Here is a 26,975-nt window from a genome sequence, read left to right on the forward strand (position 1 = left end):
TCGATGAGCATAACTGTCCTGTTGCTGTAAGTACAGTAGGTGTAGTATCCAGACATTGCAGTTAAATACATTTGCAACATTTGAGTAATAGAACTGAAAAGAAAATACATTCTATTACAATTTAGCTGCCGTTGTATGAGAAAGGGACCACTAGAGTGGGCCATCCCCCAGTAAATGCACATAGAGGATTTCTAGTTTTTTTGTTGTTGTGGTAACTATCCTGAATGATCAAACAATGATTATCTCCATTTAATCTGTCTGGTTGATTTTCCTTTTTTACATGTATTGCCACTATAATAAATAAAAACATTTACAGAATTATATTGAGATCTGCATTTTATCCTACTGGAGATGCTTTTGGTGAGCAGGTTTTAGTCACACAGAGTGTTTGCACATGGTTAACCTAACCTAGTCAGAGCTAAATATTTGCTAAAAGCAAAAAATATCACATCAATACTTTTTTTTTTTTACATCATAATGAGATATTTACAAATTTGGTACATGTAGAAAGAGTTACCTCAAGGTATCAAGATGTCAGTCTTAATAATGCAGTAGGTTATGCAGTGAGAAATAAACTTAAGATAAAGCCGATTTATATTTTCCTAAAATATTTTCCTTTTCTAAATGTAAACAATTCATAGACAAGTGTATAGTTTTAAGTTTATGTAATTCTCAGTCTAACAAAATGAAAATGTAACTTTTGAGATGCAGTGGGAAATTAGAGTATTTGAAGACTATTTCAACATTGACAGAAACACATTTTAGTGAAGGACACATAACAATGTGCTCCAAAATAAGTGCATTACTGGAACTATAAATAAGAGTTAAAGGGACAATTTATGAACGTAGTACTTGGAAATACAGTTATTTATTTAGCAGCTATACAGCCTGGATCTGTCGGTTTCAGCATTGGACAGCTCCATTGTCACAGTCATGACATTAAGGGAAGCTGTCAACTGCTGATTCAGTCAGGCAGCCAGGCTAGTATGTTAAAACGTTGAGATGGCCATGTTTGGCTATGTAATACTTAAATATTGCCCAGATTACCTGTCTGGTGTCACGGGAAAGTTGATGGGTTTACAGCAGGGTTATTCAACCGGGGGTCCGTGAAGGTACTGCAGGGGGTCATCGAAAATATTTATTTATATCACTAAGCAACAGAATAAACTGATTTTAAATGACATACCTACAGTATAAAATATGGTTAGCTTTCTTGACTTGGACATACATTTTTGACAAAACACAACTAAACTCTGTTTAACCAGCTGCCCTTAGCGAAAATGGGTTTCGAGCTAATAGGCTATATTAGAGTTTATACTTCCTCTTCTAATTAGAATGTGGGGTGGTGGAAAGCATCTACCAAATCTATGTATTTTAAATTGTTGATTACTTCTTGCTCTTATCAGTCACCTAATGATAAGACAATACGTGAAAACATTTATTTTTGCTAACATATGATGGGGTTCCCTGGGTCGCCGATTTGTCTGGGAGCTAGTCTCTGGGCATGAAAAGGTTGAAGACCCCTGGTTTACAGTATCCTGTGTGGATGGCAAGGGTCAATTTCATATTAAAACAACATCTTTCCCCTTATTGTGGCAGTAATAATAGATATTTCAAAGAAGTCAGATTTACTACATAAATACAGATTTTTTTTTTAAAGAAAAGACAACTGATTGTAAAAACACAGTTAAGCAACACGGAGTTTGGATCAGTCTGAAAACATTTGTAAACCGATACTAAGTCAGAAAAACAGAACAGAAGAACAATGACAAACTACAGCACATTAATTCTCAGTGCATGTAACACACATTTTCACTATTGACATATCACATAAAGCACAAAAACATTTATACCGAAAAGCAATAAACACAGTTAATCTATACACTCGGCAAACAGAATACACTTCAGTGGGCATCTAGCGCATAAACACATAGAAGATCAAATGTATAAGTACAAACACCAGATAATTGCATCTCCATGTGAATAAAAGGCTGATAAAACATGTATTTTTGTTGCTTTTGGACACAGCAGTTCAGTTTGTGTGAGGCCTTGCCACTGTTCGAATCGAAGATGGACAATTGACCATACAAGGAAAACGTAACAGAACATTAAACCACATTTAAGTCTATTCCACCTTTCTTCCAATATAATCTTTTGCATGACATTGTGCTTGATAGAAAAAAAGAACATACAAAATAAAACCAACTAAAAATAAGAAAAAATCTCATCTTGAAACTCATGCAAAGTAATCAGAAAAAAGGAAAAGAAAACATTTCCACACACAAAAAGTAAAAATCAAGCGCTAAAGATTAGAAATCCGGACTGCTTCTGATTCAGAACCACTCTGGCAGCCAAAACGGTTCTGACATTCAGATCTGTAACCAATAATATACATGTATATAAAATATTGGTTTTCAGGAGAAACTCTTAAAATCAATGATCGAGGAAAACAACAAAACCTGAATGCGAATATTCTAAGATATTATATTTCATTAATCTCTTAAAGTTAGGTAAATATAGGGAAAATACTACATTTCCCAGAATGCATTAGTGTTGGCCCTAAAGCCTTCAAAATAAGCCAAACAAATGAAATAGTTGGTGGAAATATAATTGGCTATTCTATGCACTAAAATAGAATATGAACATTGATTCCAGAGAAAAGTCGTATATTCTTTGGTATCTGGAAGTGTGACCCGTCAGATTCAGTGAAAAACTGTTCTATGTCTGAGTGGAATTTCTTTGAATTGCACAGAATTTAATTCTACTTTCTGTCAATCAAACTCAAATTCTACATCCTGTGGGGTGTGGCCAATTCAATTCAAATTTGAACTCATGAATTGAATGGGAGTCAATTCTAAAATTCTGATTTGAGCACATACCTGACTGATATAAACCACATAACTAGTGGTATTTCTTCAAGGTGAATTTACTCACACAGTACTGAAGTATAGATAGCGAATGACACAGTTAAATGCATATTATATGATAATAGTGGGTTTTGTTTATAGACTCTATGCACAACAAGATGACTGTTCTCACTCCTGTCTATGAAATTTTAGTACATATTTTAATATTAACCATTAAAGTGGTTTCTCACAGCACTCTTTGATGCATCAATTGTTACATCTAATTGCTTCCCAATTACATGATTACTTCACCCTGCTTGTATTGTACTTGTAGCTACGCTTGAAGCACAACAGGAGCATGACCAGTCATATCTGTTCTGCAGTGAGAAATCTATCCAAAAATACAAAGTTTATAATATCGGCTTCCAAAATTGGAGCATTTCAAAGTCACAATATCAGATGCCTCACAAAAAATACTAGCTGATTAAGTAAAAAAAAAAAAAAAAAAAAAAGTTTTTTTTTTTATACAGACTATAAACATATGCTTTTAAAAAATACACTTTCTTTTTTTAACAAGAAGTCAAGTTTGACCAAACACATGGGGAAACAGGTCCAGTGCACATAACAGTCGCTCAGAGGGGGGTGAAAAAGTCCCAGGGCTCAATGCTTTAATGTTGTGAGGAAAGTGCAAAGTAAATTGCAGGGTAATGTCATGGGTACATCCAATGAAATTACTCACAAAAAGCAAGCTCACTTGACATGAACTATTAACGGGTAAACTGTAAAGCCTACAGCCGCAACAATACTGACATTCTGACACTATGCATCCACAAAAGCCTGAAGAGCTAATGACAATGAGAGGAAACATGTGACACACACACACACACACACACACACACACACACACACACACACACACACACACACACACACGGCAAATGAAGGCGTCAAGATTATGATAATACTGTATGAAGGAAGATGTGATTAAATACATTCTGGTTGCAGCAATGCTGTTCTAATATAGAGGCAGTTGAATCTTCTTGTCAGAAAATAATCACATTTTAGCAGTAACATCTACCTCTGACACATCCATGAGAATCACACAAAGGGGTCAATTTTCTAATATATGCAGCATTTGTCTTTTGTCATGCTTTTTTGCTTTTTCTTCCAAAGCCAACGTGCAGAATATATCATTTGAATTCTCCTCCGTGAAGTGTAAAAACAAAGTCAAATGTAAATTAAAATGTAGCAAATGAAACATGCCAACATGCTCATTTCTTTGCTGAGAAAAAGCAATCAAAATGGTACTGTACAATTCAACAAGGTCATTTAGTTTAGGTACTTTGTTATGTCTATTAGATCGCTAATAACGCTCAGTCCTCAATCCATTTAATTTGTTTTGCATAGATATGATAAGCAAGATCCAATTTAGAAATGACAACTAATGGAAGCAAAGCATCTAATTCACAAGTAACAACTTTAAGGGCACCAGAAATGTGATACCTCGGCTCAATTAGGCTGACATGGGTCAATTAGACCAATTAGGCTGACATGGGTCAATTAGACCAATTAGGCTGACATGGGTCAATTAGACCAATTAGGCTGACATGGGTCAATTAGACCAATTAGGCTGACATGGGACAAATCTGGACCAATTAGGCTGACATGGGACAAATCTGGACAATTAGGCTGACATGGGACAAATCTGGACAATTAGGCTGACATGGGACAAATCTGGACAATTAGGCTGACATGGGACAAATCTGGACAATTAGGCTGACATGGGACAAATCTGGACAATTAGGCTGACATGGGACAAATCTGGACAATTAGGCTGACATGGGAAATACAGTACCACTTCACAAAATGTGTGAATATAAATATGAAAAGCAAAATGGTAACTAGTGAAAAGCAGTGGATAACAACTTGAGCAGAGATACACCTCCCTGTTCAACTTGGTCATATTCTCCCTAGAGCACATTTCAGTCCGGTGTTGGTCATATTTTCACAATAGCGGCATTTTGAATGAGGCCTACCTCATATTCTCATACTAGTGCCAATCTAAGTCAGGCCTAGGCATTGGAAGGTTGCTTGATAAAGGTTTGCACTTCACTGCTTGTCTCAACAAGTTGCACAATTACAAAAAAAAATTAATGGAGAGATTGGCGATCTTAGCTTTCCATATCATGTAATCTTATAAGGCAGAATCTGGTTATCACAGTGATTCATTCAGATTTCATGTCTATCTTGTTTGCATCTCCAAACCAGCTACCATAGTAAATATTCAATGTAATTTCAGGAATAAAGTGCCAAAATGACCCTATGACATCCCTTTTTTTGAAAACTCTACAGAGTTGTAAGTGATTTTTCAAGGATTGTTTAACTTGAATGTAGACCTTACTTTGGTTGCCGTGGCCAATCACAAGCTAAAGATGAGGGTTAGCACTCCTAGTTGTTCAACAAAGGAAACCACTGACTGTTTACCTGACGGGTATACTACGAAGCAGCATAAATTAGTTCGCCAGGTAACTTTGATAAACAACCAGAAATAACTATTTATGTTCTGGATCATGAAGAAAGTTATACTTAGATATACATTTTTGGTCGTTGAGTCAATTAGACCTTGCCCATTTCAAGTTTATCTTCACAAAAAAATTACAAGTTACTTCTGAATATTTAGGCAAGTTAGCTGGCTAACTCATTGAACCCGCTTTCTAGTATACCCTTCAGCACTAAAACATGTTGAGCAACCCTGAAACGTTGACAGAATTTATGGACTGAAAGTGCGACGTCAAGTTTGGAAAGAAACCAAAAGTAAAATAATGGCCAAAAAAACTGCACCAATAAATACAACTACCGTGCCTTCAGAAAGTATTCACACCCCTTGACTTTTTCCACATTTTGTTGTGTTACAGCCTCAATTTAAAATGGATTACATTTAGATTGTGTCATTAACCTACACACAATACCCTGCACACAATACCCTATGTCAAAGTGGAATTATGTTTTTAGAAATGCTTACAAATGAATTAAAAAGGTAAAGCTGAAATGTCTTGAGTCAATAAGTATTTAACTCTTTTGTTATGGCCTAAATAAGTTCAGGAGTAAACAGTAACATAAAAAGTCACATAATAAGCTGCATGGACTCACTCTCTGAGCAATAGTAGTGTTTAACACGATTTTTAAACGACTACCTCATCTCTGTACCCCAAACATACAATTGCACTATATATACAAAAGGATGTGGACACACCATTAAATGAGTGGATTCGAGTATTTCAGCCACACCCGTCACTGACAGGTGTATAAAATCGCGCCACAGCCATGCAATATCCATAGACAACCATTGGCAGTAGAATGCCCTGTACCGAAGTGCTCAGTAACTTTCAATGTGGTACCGTCATAGCATGGCACCTTTCCAACAAGTACATTTGTCAAATTTCTGCCCTGCTAGCGCTGCCCTGGTCAACTGTAAATGCTGTTATTGTGAAGTGGAAACATCTAGGAGCAGCAACGGCTCCCCCGCGAAGGGGTAGGCCACACAAGCTCGCAGACAGGACCACCGACTGTTGAAGCGCACAGCGCGTAGAAATCGTCTGTCCTAGGTTGCAACACTCACTACAGAGTTACAAACTGCCCCTGGAAGCAACGACAGCACATGAACTGTTTATTGGGAGCTTCATTAAATGGGTTTCCATGGCTGAGCAGCCTCACACAAGCCTAAGATCACCATGCGCAATGCTAAGTGTCGGCTGGAGTGGTGTAAAGCTCACCGCCATTGGACTCTGGAGCCGTGGAAACACGTTCTCTGGAGTGATGAATTACGCTTCACTATCTGGCAGGCCGAATGATGAATCTGGGTTTGGCAGATGCCAGGAGACGCTACCTGCCCCAATGCATAGGACCAACTGTAAAATTTGGTAGAAGAGGAATAATGGTCTGGGTCTGTTTTTCATGGTTCGGGCTAGGCCCCTTAGTTTCAGTTAAGGGAGATCTTAATGCTACAGCATACAATGACATGCAAGACTGTTCTGTGCTTCCAACTTTGTGGCAACAGTTTGGGGAAGGCCCTTTCCTGTTTCCGCATGAAAATTCCCCCGTGCATGAATTGAAACGTCGACTGCGAGCCAGGCCTAATCTCCCAACATCAATGCCCGACATCACTAATGCTCTTGTGGCTGAATGGAATCAAGTCCCGGCAGCAATGTTCCAACATCTAGTGGAAAGCCTTCCCAGAAGAGTGGAGGCTATTATAGCAGCAAAGGGGGGACCAACTCCATATTAATGCCCATGATTTTGGAATGAGATGTTCGACGAGCAGGTGTCTACATACTTTTGGTCATGTACAGTGCCTTGCAAAAGTATTCATCCCCCTTGGCGTTTTTCCTATTTTGTTGCATTACAACCTGTAATTTAAATGGATTATTATTTGAATTTCATGTAATGGAAATAGACAAAATAGTCCAAATTGGCGAAGTGAAATGGGAAAAAAACAACAACATATGTATTCACCCCCTTTTCTATGAAGCCCCTAAATAAGATCTGGTGCAACCAATTACCTTCAGAAGTAATTTTATTAGTTCGATCACACATGGGTGGACTTTATTTAAGTGTCACATGATCTGTCACATGATCTCAGTATATATACACACCTGTTCTGAAAGGCCTCAGAGTCTGCAACACCGCCCAAGCAAGGGGCACCACCAATCAAGGGGCACCATAAAGACCAAGGAGCTCTCCAAACAGGTCAAGAACAAAGTTGTGAAGAAGTTCAGATCAGGGTTGGGTTATAAAAAAATATCTGAAACTTTGAACACCCCACGGAACACCATTACATTCATTATAAATAAATAGGAAAGAATATGGCACCACAACAAATCTGCCAAGAGAGGGCCGCCCACCAAAACTCACGGACCAGGCAAGGAGGGCATTAATCAGAGAGGTAACCAAGAGACCAAAGATAACCCTGAAGGAGCTGCAGAAATCTGGTCAGATGAGACTAAAATGTAGCTTTTTGGCCATCAAGGAAAGCGTTATGTCTGGCACAAACCCAACACCTCATCAACCCAACACCTCATCACCCCAAGAACACCATCCCCACACTGAAGCATGGTGGTGGCAGCATCATGCTGTGGGGATGTTTTTAAATCGGCAGGAACTGGGAAACTGGTCAGAATTTAACGAATGATGGATGGTGACAAATATAGGGAAATTCTTGAGGGAAACCGGTTTCAGTCTTCTAGAGATTTGAGACTGGGACAGAGATTCACCTTCCAGCAGGACAATGACCATACGCATACTGCTAAAGCAACATTTCAGTGGTTTAAGTGGAAACATTTAAATGTCTTGGAATGGCCCAGACCTCAATCCAATTGAGAATCTGTGGTATGACTTAAAGATTGCTGTACACCAGTGGAACCTATCAAACTTGGAACTGGAGCAGTTTTGCCTTGAAGAATGGTCAAAATCCCAGTGGCTAGATGTGCGAAGCTTATAGAGACATACTCCAAGAGTATTGCAGCTGTAATTGCTGCAAAAGGTGGCTCTACAAAGTTATTTCTTGTTTGTTTCACAAGAAAAAATATTTTGCATCTTCAAAGTGGTAGGTAGGTAGGTATGTTGTGTGAATCATAATATAAAAGCACCCCCAAAATCAATTTTAATTCCAGGTTTTAAGGCAACAAAATAGGAAAAATGCAGAGTGGGGGTGAATACTTTCGCAAGCCACTGTAGTTTATCTGTAAGGTCCCTCTGTCAAGCAGTGAATTTCATGCACAGATTCAACCACAAAGACCAGGGAGTTTTTCCAATGGTTCCCAAATAAGGGCACCTATTGGTAGATGGTTAAAAAAAAGAAAAGGAGCCATTGAATATCCCTTTGAGTATGGTGTAGTTATTATTTACACTTTGGATGGTGTGTCAATAGTCCCAGTCACTAAAAATATACAGGCGTCCTTCCTAACTCAGTTGCCAGAGAGGAAGGAAACCGCTCAGATTTCACCATGAGGCCAATGGTGACATTAAAACAGTTACAGAGTTTAATGGCTGTGATAGGAGAAAACTGAAGATGGATCAACAACATTGTAGTTGCTCCACAATACTAACCTAAATGACATAGTGAAAAGAAGGAAGCCTGTACAGAATAAAAATATTCCAAAACATGCATCCTGTTTCCAATAAGAAACTAAAGTAATACTGTAAACAATGAACTTTTAGTCCTAAATACAAAGCGTTATGTTTGGGGCAAATCCAACGCAACACATCACTGTGTACCACTCAAGCATGGTGGTGGTTGCATCATGTTATGGGTATGTTTATCATAAGCAAGGACTAGGGAGCTTTAAAAGAAAAATACAAAATAAAATGTAATAGAGCTAAGCACAGGCAAAATCCTTGATGAAAACTTGGTTCAGTCTGCTTTCCAACAGACACTGGCAGACAAATTCAGCTTTCAGCAGGACAATAACCTAAAACACAAGGTCATATACACTGGAGTTGCTTACAGTGATGACATAGAATGGCTTAGTTATAGTTTTTACTTGAAATTGGCTTGAAAATCTACGGCAAGACTTTAAAATGGCTGTATAGCAATGATCAACACGCAACTTGACAGAATATGAATAATGTTTTCAAGAATAATGGGCAAATATTGTACAATCCAGGTGTGCAAATCTAATAGACTTACCCAGAAAAACTCACAGCTGTAATCACTGCCAAAGTGATTCTAACCTGTATTGACTCAGGGGGTTGAATATTTATCTAATCAAGATAGTGTTTAATTTTCCATAAAGTTTAAAAAAATATATATAATTTTTCTTCCACATTGACATTAGAGCATTTGGTGTATATCATTGACAAAAAATGACATTTGAATCCCATCTCGCAACAGAACAAAATGTGGAAAAAGTAAAGGGGTGTGAATACTTTCTGAAGGCACCGTATAGTGTGAATTAATGACAGTGCACTGATGAAAATGTGAGACTGGCAAGATTAGCCAATAGAGGGGCGGTTGTGAAAAAGCAGATGGGTGATAATGAGACATGCTAAATGGGTGATAATGAGACATGCTCTCCTACACGGAGGGTCAGGGCTATACAGCAGGTCTCCTACACGGAGGCAAGTGAAATAGTTGAAGGAGAGAGGGGAGCTGAAGATATGGCGGTGGATGCTCCACTGAATCTTTAGATTCAGAGTGTTGTTAAACAGTTGAGGGAAACTGAAATGCTAATTGTGAAGGTGAATTTTATGGTGTTTATTGTGCATGTGATTAATTGTAATGCACAAAGGAATGAAAAGTCCAAGAAACTGGACATAATAGTATATCTGTACAGCACTTTGTAACATCAGCTGATGTAAGAAGGGCTTTATAAATACATCCATTTGATTTGATTTATCTGCTGCTGAAAGGTTTTTGGGTTTCCAGGACTTCACTGCCGAAACATTGTAAAGAATACTGTCTGAAGATGCTCCTCCTTCTCAGGCTCCAGAGCCTGTAGGGACGGGCGTTGGCAGTATGCACATATAGCATTTGTTTACGGACCGCAATAATATCAAAGAACACACCGCACATACAGTGCATTCAAACCCCTTGACTTTATTATTTATTACTTAAGTTATTTTTTGCCCCTCATCAATACCCCATAATGCCAAAGTGAAAACAGGTTTATAGAAATGTTTGCAAATGTATAAAATATAAAAAACAGAAATACCTTATTCAGACCCTTTGCTATGAGACTCGAAATTGAGCTCAGGTGCATCCTGTTTCCATTGATCATCCTTGAGATGTTTCTACAAATTGTTTCTACAAACTGTGGTAAATTCAATTGATTGGACATGATTTGGAAAGGCACACACATGTCTATATAAGGTCCCACAGTTGACAGTGTATGTCAGAGCAAAAACAAAGCCACGAGGTCGAAGGAATTGTCTGTAGCGCTGCGGGACAGGATTGTGTCGAGGCACAGATCTGGAAAAGGGTAACGAAAAATGTCTGCAGCATTGAAGGTCCCCAAGGTCATTCTTAAATGGAGGAACATTGGAACCACCAAGACCCTTCCTAGAGCTGGCCTTCCGGCCAAACTGAGCAATCAGGGGAGAACGGCATTGGACAGGAAGTTGACCAAGAACCCAATGGTCACTCTGATAGAGCTCCAGAGATCCTCTGTAGAGATGGGATAACCTTCCAGAAGGACAACCATCTCTGCAGCACCCCACCAATCAGGCCTTTATGGTAGAGTGGCCCAGCGGAAGCCACTCCTCAGTAAAAGGCACATGACAGCCCGCTTGGAGTTTGCCAAAAAGCACCAAAAGACTCTCAGACCATAAGAAACAAGATTCTCTGGTCTCATGAAATCAATATTGGAAACCAGGAAACCTGGCACTATCCCTACGGTGAAGAATGGTGGTGGCAGCATCATGCTGTGGGTATGTTTTTCAGTGGCAGGGACTGGGAGACTAGTCAGGATTGAGGCAAAGATGAACGGAGCAAAGTACAGAGATGAAAACCTTGAAAACCTTCTCCATAGCGCTCAGGACCTCAGACTGGAAGGTTCACCTTCCAACAGGACAATGACCCTAAGCACACAGCCAAGACAACGCAGGAGTAACTGCAGGACAAGTCTCTGACTGTCCTTGAGTTTCCCAGGCAGAGCCCAGACTTTTTTTTTTTACCTTTATTTAACCAGGCAAGTCAGTTAAGAACAAATTCTTATTTTCAATAACGGCCTAGGAACAGTGGGTTAACTGACTGTTCAGGGGCAGAACGACAGATTTGTACCTTGTCAGCTTGGGGGTTTGAACTTGTGTAACGGATGTGAAACGGCTAGCTTAGTTAGCGGTGTGCGCTAAATAGCGTTTCAATCGGTTACGTCACTTGCTCTGAGACCTTGAAGTAGTAGTTCCCCTTGCTCTGCAAGGGCCGCGGCTTTTGTGGAGCGATGGGTAACGATGCTTCCAGGGTGACTGTTGTCGTTGTGTGCAGAAGGTCCCTGGTTCGCGCCCGGGTATGGGCGAGGGGACGGTTTAAAAGTATACTGTTACATTAATGCTGTTGACCCGGATTACTGGTTGCTGCGGAAAAAGGAGGAAGGTCAAAAGGGGGGTGAGTGTAACGGATGTGAAACGGCTAGCTTAGTTAGCGGTGTGCGCTAAATAGCGTTTCAATCGGTTACGTCACTTGCTCTGAGACCTTGAAGTAGTAGTTCCCCTTGCTCTGCAAGGGCCGCGGATTTTGTGGAGCGATGGGTAACGATGCTTCGAGGGTGACTGTTGTCGTTGTGTGCAGAAGGTCCCTGGTTCGCGCCCGGGTATGGGCAAGGGGACGGTTTAAAAGTATACTGTTACACTTGCAACCTTCCGGTTACTAGTCCAACGCTCTAACCACTAGGCTACCCTACCGCCCCATCTAACATCTCTGGAGAGACCTGAAAATAGCTGTGCAGCATCGCTCCCCATCCAAACTGACAGAGCTTGAGAGGATCTGCAGAGAAGAATGGGAGAATCTCCCCAAATACAGGTGTGCCAAGCTTGTAGTGTCATACCCAAGAAGTCGAGGCTGTAATCGCTGCCAAAGGTGCTTCAACAAAGTATTCAGAGTAAAAAGGTCTGAATAACTATGTACAATTTCTAAAAACCTGTTTTTGGTTTTTCATTATGTGGTATGGTGTGTAGATTGATGAGGGAAAAAAACTATTTAATCAATTTTAGAACAAGGCTGTAATGTTACAAAATGTGGAAAAAGTGAAGGGATCTGAATACTTTCCAAATGCTCTGTATGAATGAAATGAAAGAATGACATTTTATGTTTGTGTCAAATCGCCAATTGGTAACCCATCCCTTATGGGATTAATTGACACATAAACAAACATTACAATAATTCACTATGATAATTCAATGATAATTCTTCTTCAGGTGTGTCCAAACCTTTGACTGGTACTGTACATACATACACTACCGTTCAAAAGTTTGGGGTCACTTATTAATGTCCTTGTTTTTTAAAAGAAAAGCAATTTTTTTTTGTCCATTAAAATAACATACATAGGCGTAGAGAGGCCCATTATCACAACCATCACTCCTGTTTTCCAATGGCACGTGGTGTTAGCTAATCCTAGTTTATAATTTTAAAAAGCTAATTGATCATTAGAAAATCCTTTTGCAATTATGTTAGCACAGCTGAAAACTGTTGTTCTGATTAAAAAGCAATACAACAGACCTTATTTAGACTAGTTGAGTATCTGGAGCATCAGAATTTGTGGGTTCGATTACAGGCTCAAAATGGCCAGGAACAAAGCCCTTTCTTCTGAAACTCGTCAGTCTATTCTTGTTCTGAACAATGAAGGCTATTCCATGTGAGAAATTGCCAAGAAACTGAAGATCTCGTACAAAGCTGTGTACTACTCCCTCCACAGAACAGCGCTGGTCTCCAACCAGAATAGAAAAAGGAGTGGGAGGCCCCAGTGCACAACTGAGCAAGAGGACAAGTACATTAGAGTGTCTAGTTTGAGAAACAGATGCCTCACAAGTCGTCAACTGGCAGCTTCATTAAATAGTACCCACAAAACACCAGTCTCAACGTCAACAATGAAGAGGCGACTCTGGGATCCTGGCCTTCTAGGCAGATTTGCAAAGATAAAACCATATCTCAGACTGACCAATAAAAAGAGAAGATTAAGATGGGCAAAAGAACGCAGACACTGGACAGAGGAACTCTGCCTAGAAGGCCAGCATCCCTGAGTCGCCTCTTCACTGTTGACGTTGAGACTGGCGTTTTGCCGGGACTATTTAATAAAGCTGCCCTTTGAGGAAACTAGACACTCTTAATGTACTTGTCCTCTTGCTCAGTTGTGCACTGGGGCCCCCCACTCCTCTTTCTATTCTGGTTAGAGCCAGTCTGCTTACACTCACTTTCATGCTAAATGCAAACATTCAGACAGCTTATGGTAGAGCAAGGCATGCATTGGACCCCTAGACATAACAAAAATTTGATCTTTGTATTGAGAGAGTGTTTACATTAAGTGAGCTCTAATTCCACTGCCTCGCCTTGCAGAGGCTTGAGTGAGCTACCCGGTGTGGCAGAATAGTACCTGTGAGAATGATGTTGGGGATGTTGCCATGGCTACTGTAGCCCAGCTGCTGGGAATCTTGCAGGTTGCCGTGGCTACCCATCAAACCTATCATGGCTGCTTGGGAGTAGTTGAGGGTGGAGCCCTGGCTGTACAGACTGTTGTTGTCTGTCATGTTGAACTGCTCCAGCTGTTCGAGGAACAGAGAAAACAGTACATGAAGCTAGCCAACACAGAACATGAGGTTAGCCAACACAGAACATGAAGCTAGCCAACACAGAACATGAGGTTAGCCAACACAGAACATGAAGCTAGCCAACACAGAACATGAGGTTAGCCAACACAGAACATGAGGTTAGCCAACACAGAACATGAGGTTAGCCAACACAGTACATGAGGCTAGCCAACACAGTACATGAGGTTAGCCAACACAGTACATGAAGCTAGCCAACACAGAACATGAGGTTAGCCAACACAGAACATGAGGTTAGCTAACACAGTACATGAGGCTAGCCAACACAGTACATGAGGTTAGCCAACACTCAATGACAAGGGCTCATTCTTTACTATTAACAGGTGCCAAATGGTCAATATAAAGATTCAGTACAACGGGTAAAAATGGAAACCTAACCTTAATCCAGCATTTCCTAAACTTGGTCCTGGGGACCCCAAGGGGTGCACGTTTTGGTTTTTGCCCTAAAATTACACGGCTTGTTCAAATGATCAAAGCTTGATGATTAGTTGATTATTTAAATCAGCTGTGTCGTGTTAAGGCAAAAACCAAAACATGCCCCCCCCTGGGGTCCTGAGGACTGAGTTTGGGAAACCCTGTATTAATATACTGTGCTTTGATACTAAGATATTGGCATATAATGCCATATCAAAAGTAACTAATATAAGCTTGCATAATTAGTTCTGAGGTAGGATGTTAAACCTTACCTGTTGGGAGAGAGCACTGGTCTGTCTGGATGTGAGTTGCTGGTCATAGAAGTCAGCAAATACACTACCCAATATGGAGTGGTGCTAGAACACAAGCATATCCCCTTGTTAAAAACAATCCCATGATAGAAATGTACAAGGACAAAACACAGGAAAGGAAGAGCAGATAGAGAGCACAATCACACCACAACTGTAACTGAATTGTCACAATTCACAAGACATTCACATCAAACCATTGGGTTCAGGCAACACCAAAATCACCGCACACATCTGCAATCCTGAAAACAAACAATCACATACTGCTGCCTAGACAATAGATAAAGCATGACACAGTACAAACACAGCAGGAATCATGTTTTGCAAGCCCATCAATTAATTTGCTGTGCAATCAACCTCAATCTCATCCATTAGTTGATTAATAATCATAGTAACCTGCCCATCTCACCTTTAAAGATGATTCAACAGATGTTATGTGCCCAACCAGCCAATGTTAACATACACTGAATACTACTCAAAAGAACTTCAGAAATGTCATCAACCCACAACCAACAATGTTGTATGGAGTTGGTTACCATGCATGTCTTGTACTAAGAATTCTTAATAACAGATCAAATAAAATCATGAAATAGAATGAAATCCCTTTTGTGGGTAAAGCTAGAATTTCAAAAACATTCAAATCATCCAGTAATCCTCTTGATGTTTTAATTTCATGTTCTTATAAAAGCTGAAAATGTTTCCGCTTTCATCATCTGCCTTAATGTATAAATAATTGGATTATATTCACAGGCAGACTCAGTAAGGCAGCCTTCGCCATGCCCCTTTCAGTTCAGAACCACATTATCTGTGCCCTGCCAAAAGAACAGCGGGCAAGGGCATGATAACGGCACATGGACTATCTGTCGCACCCCATGTAACCCACAACACTGTAGGTTAGCCGTCGAGGTGACAGAAAGAAGCGATGGGCAAAGCCAACCGAAGCATTTAGCTAGTAGCCTAGATACTGAGTGAAAGCTTTTATGATTCCTCTAACAAGAGATGACTTAGTTGTTCAATGTTATGTTCAGTTCGATTCGTTTGTTTATATTATAAACTTATATAGAACTTACAGCGTACATCTAGCCTAGAGGGCCTTGTGGAGGGACCCTGTTCCTTCTAGTTTTTTCACAATACACAAGGGATTCAAAACTCTAGGCTAAAAGGGATTCAAAACTCTAGGCTAAAAGGGATTCAAAACTCTAGGCTAAAAGTCATCTCTGGTTGCTAAATGTTAACTACCAAGTACATTTTCCAAATTCAATCAACTGGCTAACGTGTGTCATTTTGGTGCCTATGCTACGAGGCCACTTAGGATGCAGACACAGAGAAGCAGCAAGAAGAACGGGATCAGTGACACTGCGAGACACGAAGATAGGGTTGGCAGAGGATTGGTGGCACAAGAGCAGCCGAAAGGGGCAGCCAAAGGGCCCAGCCGGCGACGAAAACAGAACCACGATGGAAAAACAGTGTATACAGTCAGTGGGTTTTGCTCACACGCCCTTACTTGAGGCGAGCCTCCAGGTGAAAAGCCTTGATTGGAGACTGGAGATGTTGGAGACTGATTGGCCGAAGACCCAGCCCTACTGCGGTACTGTTGGGGGAAAGAGCCCTAATACAGGATCATATTTTAGTTAGACTCACTGACTGGCTAATTGTCTGACTGGCTGGCTGACCTGCTGGGTTACTGGCTAGGTTACTGGCTGGCTGAATCAATGGCCGGCTGACCTGCTGGGTAACTGACTGACTGGCTGACCTGCTGGGTTACTGACTAGCTGACTGACTGGCTGGCTGACCTGCTGGGTTACTGGCTGGCTGTCCTGCTGGGTTACTGGCTGGCTGTCCTGCTGGGTTACTGGCTAGCTGACCTGCTGGGTTACTGGCTGGCTGACCTGCTGGGTTACTGGCTGGCTGACCTGCTGGGTTACTGGCTGGCTGACCTGCTGGGTTACTGGCTGGCTGACCTGCTGGGTTACTGGCTGGCTGACCTGCTGGGTTACTGGCTGGCTGACCTGCTGGGTTACTGGCTGGCTGACCTGCTGGGTTACTGGCTGGCTGACCTGCTGGGTTACTGGCTGGCTGTCCTGTTGGGTTACTGGCTGGCTGATCTTCTGGGTTACTGGCTGGCTGATCTGCTGGGTTACTGTCTGGCTAATCTGCTGGGTTACTGTCTGGCTAATCTGCTGGGTTACTGTCTGGCTAATCTGCTGGGTTACTGTCTGGCTAATCTGCTGGGTTACTGTCTGGCTGATCTGCTGGGTTACTGGCTGGGTTTCTGGCTGGGTTACTGGTTGGCTGACTGACTGGCTCCTTTCTGAAAATGTATGCTCCACTATATTGTTGATCATAGTTGATTCGGCTATTGCAGCCACACCCGTCACTGACAGGTGTGTAAAATCGAGCACACAGCCATGCAATCTCAATAGACAAGCATTGGCAGCAGAATGGCCTGTACTGAAGAGCTCAGTGACTTTCAACGTGGCACTGTCATAGCATGCCACCTTTCCAACAAGTCAGTTCGTAAAATGTCTGCCCTGCTAGAGCTGCCCCGGTCAACTGTAAGTGTGATTATTGTGAAGTGGAAACGACTTGGAGCAACAATGTCTCAGCCGTGAAGTGGTAGGCCACACAAGCACACAGAACGGGACCGACGAGTGATGAAGAGTGTATCGCGTAAAAATCGTCTATCCTCGGGTGCAACACTCACTACTGAGCTCCAACCTGCCTCTGAAAGCAATGTCGGCACAAGAACTGTTCGTCGGGAGCTTCATAAAATGGGTTTCCATGGCCGAGCAGCCGCACACAAGCCTACGATCACCATTCGCAATGCCAAGCATCGGCTGGAGTGTTGTAAAACTTGCCACCATTGGACTCTGGAGCAGTGGAAATGTTCTCTGTGATGAATCACGCTTCAACATCTGGCAGTCCGACGGACGACTCTTGGTCTGGCGGATGCCAGGAGAACGCTACCTGCCCCAATGTATAGTGCCAACTAAAGTTTGTTGGAGGAGGAATAATGGTTTGGGGCTGTTTTTCCATGGTCCATGCCTCATAGTTCCAGTGAAGGGAAATCTTAACGTTACAGCGTTTAATGACATTCCAGATAATTCTGTGCTTCCAATTTTGTTGCAACAGTTTGGGGAAAACCCTTTCCTGTTTCAGCATGACAATGCCCCCGTGCACAAAGCAAGGTCCATACAGAAATGGTTTGTTGAGATCGGTGTGGAAGAACTTGCTTATAGAAGACTAGTCCCTTTGACTTCAAGATCAAACCAAAGATAGCTTAACAGGAAAAACTACATTTTGTTAAATAGTGTAGGAACACTAAGTCGGTTTCAGCACTCTCTTTTCCTATGGACAGGAGTGTAGGATAAGGAACGTTTTGAAAAGGGAAGGGTTTGAGAAGGTAAGCTTACAGAGTTCATATCCATGGAGTTCTGTGTCTGGCTGGAAGAGGTGTTTAGAGGGGAGGGGAGCTGGACCAGCCTGGTCAGTCCTTGAGTGGTCTGCTGCTGCTGTTGTTGTTGTTGAGAAGAGGGCTGGCTGAAGAACGTGTACTGGGACAACTGTGCCTCCAGTGTCATGGCGTCTATGGTCTCCGCCTGAGACAGATGGACATAGGAGTTCTAAATTAGTCAGTGGGAAAAAACTGAAAATGATGTCCACAGAAATGTGATAGAAAGTGTGATCGAAAGTAGAGCGATGGCTAAACTTAGTACAATCCCCAATTTCAGAAACACTCTTGGATGTTCAGAATCTCTGAAGGCTCCTGGTATATTACCTTCTAATCATTTGACTGGTGCTCCAATTATCCATAGCAACTTACTTTAAATACATTCAAAGAGGGGGGGGGAACAACTACAGAGTACAATCATTGTAAATACACTAGATAATTAATTCAGAAATGTAACAATCGCAATGCTAGAAGGGAAGAGTACGGTACGTACTACCTGGGCGAGGGTGAGGGGTGGCGACAGGGTGGGGGAGAGCTGTAGGGACTGGTGCTGGTGGGAGTCCTGGTTGACCATGTTGTTGTCCTGCCTGCCCTGCTGGGCTGTGGTCTGTCCTGCTGGGACACAAAACAGCAAACATATCTTTCAGAATCCCAACTGTCATAGAAAGCTAGAGACAGAGAGACGTATATAAGATATAAGCCAACTGTCTGCCATGTGGTGACATCAACTCCCAACTTCTGGTGCCAACAGAAAAATTCAGAATTTCTAACTGTGTTTCCAAACTCTGTACATTTATGGTTCTGGAAGGTGGAGGACTGAGAGGTCACCTTGGCTGGTGGAACTGAAGCTGTATGAGTGGCTGGTGGCCAGGTTTCCCGTGCTATTGTAGGCGCTGAGGGTAGAGTCCTCGGGGTCCAGGGGGGTGGGCAGCGGAGGGGGGAACTGGATGTTGGTCAGATCAGGCAGGGAGCCGCCGCCCGTGTTTTGGGCTGAAGGCATCAGTGACACGGTCAGCTCCTGATCTGGAGACGGGAATATGCTGAAAATAGAAAAAACACATGATTGGTATCCCCATAATGACAGTAGCGGTATTATATGCACAGTCAGCAGATTTCACAGGCTGCTGCAGTGTATGTACCCCCTCTCCGACTTCAGCAATATTTCCACTGTGGGTTTTCACACGGTCCTTCGAGCTGGACAGGAAGTTGTGCATAAAGCGTTACCAGCAAATGCTTTCCAGATATACACTTCTCTTCATGTTTTCAACATGACCCCAAAGGAAATGAAGGCAAATTGCCTCCAATTGTTTTCTAATAAGCCCAGTACTAACATTTCTGCAAGGGACCCTGTTCACATTCTCAAAATAACAATAACAATAACATCCTAGACAGCCAGAACTCACTGGCTCCACAACACTTCTTGAAGTATGTCAATGATGTCCCAAAACATCAGTTGGAAAAACATATAATCATCACTAAACGGCCAACTGTCGTGGGCTGTCGTAATCAGCCTTTCACAAAGCTACACTGAAGTCAGGATGGTTCGATTTTAGTCTGTGGAAGTACTCACTTGATTCCTGGGACCTTGGACCTCGATGAGACATTCTGAGGGAAAAATAAAAATGACAACTCAGTAACAATACAATAGAACCCAGAGCTGTATAACAATACAATAGAACCCAGAGCTGTATAACAATACAATAGAACCCAGAGCTGTATAACAATAGAACCCAGAGCTGTATAACAATAGAACCCAGAGCTGTATAACAATAGAACCCAGAGCTGTATACAATAGAACCCAGAGCTGTATACAATAGAACCCAGAGCTGTATACAATAGAACCCAGTGCTGTATACAATAGAACCCAGTGCTGTATACAATAGAACCCAGTGCTGTATACAATAGAACCCAGTGCTGTATAACAATACAATAGAACCCAGTGCTGTATAACAATACAATAGAAACCAGAGCTGTATAACAATACAATAGAACCCAGTGCTGTATAACAATACAATAGAACCCAGTGCTGTATAACAATACAATAGAACCCAGTGCTGTATAACAATACAATAGAAACCAGAGCTGTGTAACAATACAATAGAACCCAGTGCTGTATAACAATACAATAGAAACCAGTGCTGTATAACAATACAATATAATGCTGTATAACAATACAATAGAACCCAGAGCTGTATAACAATACAATAGAACCCAGTGCTGTATAACAATACAATAGAACCCAGTGCTGTATAACAATACAATAGAACCCAGTGCTGTATAACAATACAATAGAACCCAGTGCTGTATAACAATACAATAGAACCCAGTGCTGTATAACAATACAATAGAAACCAGTGCTGTATAACAATACAATATAATGCTGTATAACAATACAATAGAACCCAGTGCTGTATAACAATACAATAGAACCCAGTGCTGTATAACAATACAATAGAAACCAGAGCTGTATAACAATACAATAGAAACCAGAGCTGTATAACAATACAATAGAAACCAGAGCTGTATAACAATACAATAGAAACCAGTGCTGTATAACAATACAATAGAACCCAGTGCTGTATAACAATACAATATAATGCTGTATAACAATACAATAGAACCCAGAGCTGTATAACAATACAATATAATGCTGTATAACAATACAATAGAACCCAGAGCTGTATAACAATTACAATAGAACCCAGTGCTGTATAACAATACAATAGAACCCAGTGCTGTATAACAATACAATAGAACCCAGAGCTGTATAACAATACAATACAATGCTGTATAACAATACAATAGAAACCAGAGCTGTATAACAATACAATAGAACCCAGTGCTGTATAACAATACAATAGAAACCAGTGCTGTATAACAATACAATATAATGCTGTATAACAATACAATATAATGCTGTATAACAATACAATAGAACCCAGTGCTGTATAACAATACAATAGAACCCAGTGCTGTATAACAATACAATAGAACCCAGTGCTGTATAACAATACAATAGAACCCAGTGCTGTATAACAATACAATAGAACCCAGTGCTGTATAACAATACAATAGAACCCAGTGCTGTATAACAATACAATAGAAACCAGAGCTGTATAACAATACAATAGAAACCAGAGCTGTATAACAATACAATAGAACCCAGTGCTGTATAACAATACAATAGAACCCAGAGCTGTATAACAATACAATAGAACCCAGTGCTGTATAACAATACAATATAATGCTGTATAACAATACAATAGAACCCAGAGCTGTATAACAATTACAATAGAACCCAATGCTGTATAACAATACAATAGAACCCAGTGCTGTATAACAATACAATAGAACCCAGTGCTGTATAACAATACAATAGAACCCAGAGCTGTATAACAATTACAATAGAACCCAGAGCTGTATAACAATACAATAGAACCCAGTGCTGTATAACAATACAATAGAACCCAGTGCTGTATAACAATACAATAGAAACCAGAGCTGTATAACAATACAATAGAATCAAGTGCTGTATAACAATACAATAGAATCAAGTGCTGTATAACAATACAATACAATGCTGTATAACAATACAATGCTGTATAACAATACAATAGAACCCAGAGCTGTATAACAATAAAATAGAATCAAGTGCTGTATAACAATACAATAGAACCCAGAGCTGTATAACAATACAATATAATGCTGTATAACAATACAATAGAACCCAGAGCTGTATAACAATAAAATAGAATCAAGTGCTGTATAACAATACAATATAATCCAGTGCTGTATAACAATACAATAGAACCCAGTGCTGTATAACAATACAATATAATGCTGTATAACAATACAATAGAACCCAGAGCTGTATAACAATTACAATAGAATCCAGTGCTGTATAACAATACAATAGAACCCAGAGCTGTAGAACAATACAATAGAACTCAGAGCTGTAGAACAATACAATAGAACTCAGAGCTGTAGAACAATACAATAGAACTCAGAGCTGTAGAACAATACAATAGAACTCAGAGCTGTAGAACAATACAATAGAACTCAGAGCTATAGAACAATACAATAGAACTCAGAGCTATAGAACAATACAATAGAACTCAGAGCTGTAGAACAATACAATAGAACTCAGAGCTGTAGAACAATACAATAGAACTCAGAGCTGTAGAACAATACAATAGAACTCAGAGCTATAGAACAATACAATAGAACTCAGAGCTATAGAACAATACAATAGAACTCAGAGCTGTAGAACAATACAATAGAACTCAGAGCTATAGAACAATACAATAGAACTCAGAGCTATAGAACAATACAATAGAACTCAGAGCTGTAGAACAATGGAGTTAAGATATATCACCAGATCTGAGTGCACTTCACCTTTTTGCCATCCCAGTTCTGTTTTTGTTCATCTTTGTCCATATCTGATTCTGTGTCTTCTGGCCCTGGTACATGAAGCAGAAGCACTGGAGAGGAAAAGAAAGGACGAGAGGGAGAAAGAGAGAGAAAATGAGAGGGAGTTCAATTCATCTAATTGTCACTTATCTAGAATTTTAAAAAGCAAAAAAAATACATATTGAAATACCCTTATTTTCTTCTTGCCATAACAGTGAAAGGAAAATTAAATCAATACATGAAGGAATTTGATATTATTTTTCAAACAAGTTTCTCAATAAAAGGAATACGCGTCAGACAGCCATTAGTATGTCACATTGAGAATCACTTGGATATTCATATTCATCCTATGAGTAATGTCTATAGCCTTTAAAAACAAGGGCTGAAGTATTTTATCATGTACACCAGAGTATTCAATAGTACAATGAACGGTAGCCGGCAAAGCCATGAAGAAATATTTCATCATCAATACATCGTATATCACCTTCCTCATAATGACAGAGTTAATTACATTTGCGCTGGATTTAAAAAAATCATTATTAAACCTACAAACTGGAAACAGAGCACTGGGGCATTGTAGGGCCAAGAGTTTTTGTTAACCACCTGACCAGAAAGAAGACCCAAATCTAATGATGAACTAATGGTAATGTTATACTGAACGAAACCACAAAGGTAACATGTACAGTGTTGGTCCAATCTTTCATGAGCTGAAATAAAAGATCTCAGAAATGTTCCATACGCACAGAAAGCTTATTTCTCAAAAATGTGGTGCACAAATTTGCTTACATTAGTTAGTGAGCATTTCTCCTTTGCTAAGATAATCCATCCTCCTGACAGATGTGGCTTTAGGCATATCGATGAGCTGATTAAACAGCATGATAATTACACAGGTGCATCTTGTTCTGGGGACAATAAAAGGCCACTAAAAAATGTCCAGTTTTGTCACACAAAGCCACAGATGTCTCAAGTTTTGAAGGAGTGTGCAATTGGCATGCTGACTGCAGGAATGTCCATCAGAGCTGTTGCCAGAGAATTGAATGTTAATTTCTTAGAGAGTTTGGCAGTACGTCCAACAGGCCTCACATCCGCAGACCTCATGTATGGCGTTGTGTGGGCAAGCGGTTTGCTGATGTCAACATTGTGAACAGAGCGCCCCATGGTGGCGGTGGGGTCAGGCATAAATTACAGACAACGAACACAATTGCATTTTAATGATGGCGATTTGAATGCACAGAGATACCGTGACGAGATCCCGAGGCCCATTGTCGTGCCAATCATCCACCGCCATCACCTCATGTTTCAGCATGATTATGCACGGCCCCATGTCGCAAGGATCTGTACACAATTCCTGGAAGCTAAAAAAGTCCCAGATCTTCCATGGCCTGCATACTCACCAGACATGTCACTGATTGAGTATGTTTGGGATGCCCTTGATCGACATGTTCCAGTTCCCGCTAATATCCAGCAACTTCGCACAGCCATTGAAGAGGAGTGGGACAACATTCCGCAGGCCACAATCAACAGCCTGATCAATTCTATGTGAAGGAGATGTCACACTGCATAAGGCAAATGGTGGTCACACCAGATACCAACTGGTTTTCTGATCCAAGCACCTACTTTTTTTTTTAAAGGTATCTGTGACCAACAGATGCATATCTGTATTCCCAGTCATGTGAAATCCATAGATTACGGCCTAATTTATTTATTTGAATTGACTGATTTCCTTCCACGAACTCAGTAAAATATTTGAAATTGTTGCATGTTGCGTTTTATATTTTTGTTCAGTTTATAAAACTCATATAAAGTATATTAAGTTCAAATCCGACGCACCTCGTTTAAGCTGCAAGTCCTGTGAGCCTCCTGCAAAAATATCCTGCGGGTTCAAAGTGCTCTGATGCAATGCAGAGTCCGAGTTTGTCCTATAGCACAGGGAAAGAGACATACACCACCTAGTTTGTCCTATAGCACAGGGAAAGAGACATACACCACCTAGTTTGTCCTATAGCACAGGGAAAGAGACATACACCACCTAGTTTGTCCTATAGCACAGGGAAAGAGACATACACCACCTAGTTTGTCCTATAGCACAGGGAAAGAGACATACACCACCTAGTTTGTCCTATAGCACAGGGAAAGAGACATACACCACCTAGTTTGTCCTATAGCACAGGGAAAGAGACTTACACCACCTAGTTTGTCCTATAGCACAGGGAAAGAGACTTACACCACTTAGGGGTGACTAAATGTATCAGTTGTGAAAAGTCAAGGGACATTTCACCAAGAAATCGAAACAGTATCACATGCCACAACATAGTTGGATTATCTTACCTCCTCCAGCTGGTGTCGGGTGGGGGTGACAGATACACCGAGCCATACGGACAGCTATCAATGTGAGACCCCTGGTTAAGGGCAATACAAATCTGTAGCATCGCACAACTGAAGTCAACGATGTAAAACACCATGGCGCCATAGAGTACAGTCTATGCTATTGAAGTACATTGGTTAAAGATGTTACAAAGTGAAACTTGCTTCAATAAATAGGTAATTACCAGATAATTACTATATTATTAGTGTAATTACCATATTACCATGTCATTCGTAATCAAATTTCCGTTGCATAAGAGACTGTAAAATTAAGTGTAATAAAAATACAGTCACGTAAATCGTCAGTAAAGGATATTTGGCGTCCATGTTTGTCGAGGGGCCTTCCGTGTGGAGATGTGATGCGGTTTCTGTCCCGGTAAACTCTGTCAACCAATCCATGATGCCGTGTTGTCCTGCTGGTGTCACCTGAACCTTGAAAGGGAGTCTGCAGACCCCAACAAAACAAACCAGTCACAAGCTACATAGATACAGTTGAAGTCGGAAGTTTACATACACTTAGGTTGGAGTCATTAAAACTCGTTTTTCAACCACTCCACAAATTTCTTGTTAAAAAACTATAGTTTTGGCAAGTCGGTTAGGACATCTACTTTGTGATTACACAAGTCATTTTTCCAACAATTATTTACAGACAGAATATTTCACTTATAATTAATTCACTGTATCACAATTCCAGTGGGTCAGAAGTTTACATACACTAAGTTGACTGTGCCTTTAGACAACTTGAAAAATTCCAGAAAATGATGTCATGGCTTTAGAAGCTTCTGATAGGCTAATTGACATCATTTGAGTCAATTGGAGGTGTACCTGTGGATGTATTTCAAGGCCTACCTTCAAACTCAGTGCCTCTTTGCTTGACATCATGGCAAAATCAAAAGAAAAAGACCTCAGAAAAAGAATTGTAGACAGCCACAAGTCTGGTTCATCCTTGGCAGCAATTTCCAAACGCCTTAAGGTACCATGTTCATCTGTACAAACAATAGTACACAAGTATAAACACCATGGGACCACACAGCCGTCAAACCGCTGAGGAAGGAGATACATTCTGTCTCCTAGAGACGAATGTACTTTGGTGCAAAAAGTGAAAATCAATCCCAGAACAACAGCAAAGGACCTTGTGAAGATGCTGGAGGAAACAGGTACAAAAGTATCTATATCCACAGTAAAACAAGTCCTACATAACCTGAAAGGCCGTTCAGCAAGGAAGAAGCCACTGCTCCAAAACCGCCCTTAAAAAAGCCAGACTACGGTTTGCAATTGCGCATGGGGACAAAGATTGTACTTTTTGGAGAAATGTCCTCTGTTCTGATGAAACAAAAATATAACTGTTTGGCCATAATGACCATCGTTATGTTTGGAGGAAAAAGGGGGAGGCTTGCAAGCCGAAGAACACCATCCCAACCGTGACGCACGGGGGTGGCAGCATCATGTTGTGGGGGTGCTTTGCTGCAGGAGGGACTGGTGCACGTCGCAAAATATATGGCACCACGAGGGAGGAAAATGATGTGGATATATTGAAGCAACATCTCAAGACATCAGTCAGGAAGTTTAAGCTTGGTTTTATTTATTTTTAAAAATTGTACCTTTATTTAACTAGGCAAGCCTAGGAACAGTGGATTAACTGCCTTGTTCAGGGGCAGAACGACAGATTTGTACCTTGTCAGCTCGGGGATTCAAACTTGCAACCTTTCGGTTACTAGTCCAACGCTCTAACCACTAGGCTGGGTCTGCCAAATGGACAATGACCTCAAGCATACTTCCAAAGTTGTGGCAAAATGGCTTAAGGACAACAAAGTCAAGGTATTGGAGTGGCCATCACAAAGCCCTGACCTCAATCCTATAGAAAATTTG

General features: G+C 40.7%; 1 protein-coding gene across 1 annotated transcript in view; it reads right to left on the reverse strand.

The window, feature by feature from the left end:
* Positions 1 to 13,485: 13,485 nt before the first annotated feature.
* Positions 13,486 to 26,975, reverse strand: part of LOC118395186 (CREB-regulated transcription coactivator 1-like) — a 43,829-nt gene continuing 30,339 nt past the window's right edge. Inside the window, exons 3-13 of the mRNA XM_052462686.1 lie at positions 25,421 to 25,551; positions 25,071 to 25,130; positions 24,573 to 24,661; positions 22,728 to 22,813; positions 19,903 to 19,937; positions 19,161 to 19,372; positions 18,829 to 18,947; positions 18,295 to 18,480; positions 14,846 to 14,929; positions 13,928 to 14,096; positions 13,486 to 13,490 (exon numbers count right to left, since the gene is read on the reverse strand). Coding sequence (XP_052318646.1) covers positions 13,486 to 13,490; positions 13,928 to 14,096; positions 14,846 to 14,929; positions 18,295 to 18,480; positions 18,829 to 18,947; positions 19,161 to 19,372; positions 19,903 to 19,937; positions 22,728 to 22,813; positions 24,573 to 24,661; positions 25,071 to 25,130; positions 25,421 to 25,551 — 1,176 coding nt within the window. The remainder of the gene's footprint in view (positions 13,491 to 13,927; positions 14,097 to 14,845; positions 14,930 to 18,294; positions 18,481 to 18,828; positions 18,948 to 19,160; positions 19,373 to 19,902; positions 19,938 to 22,727; positions 22,814 to 24,572; positions 24,662 to 25,070; positions 25,131 to 25,420; positions 25,552 to 26,975) is intronic.

The sequence above is a fragment of the Oncorhynchus keta genome, chromosome 15 (genome assembly GCF_023373465.1).
Source record: "Oncorhynchus keta strain PuntledgeMale-10-30-2019 chromosome 15, Oket_V2, whole genome shotgun sequence".
Lineage (NCBI taxonomy): Eukaryota > Metazoa > Chordata > Actinopteri > Salmoniformes > Salmonidae > Oncorhynchus > Oncorhynchus keta.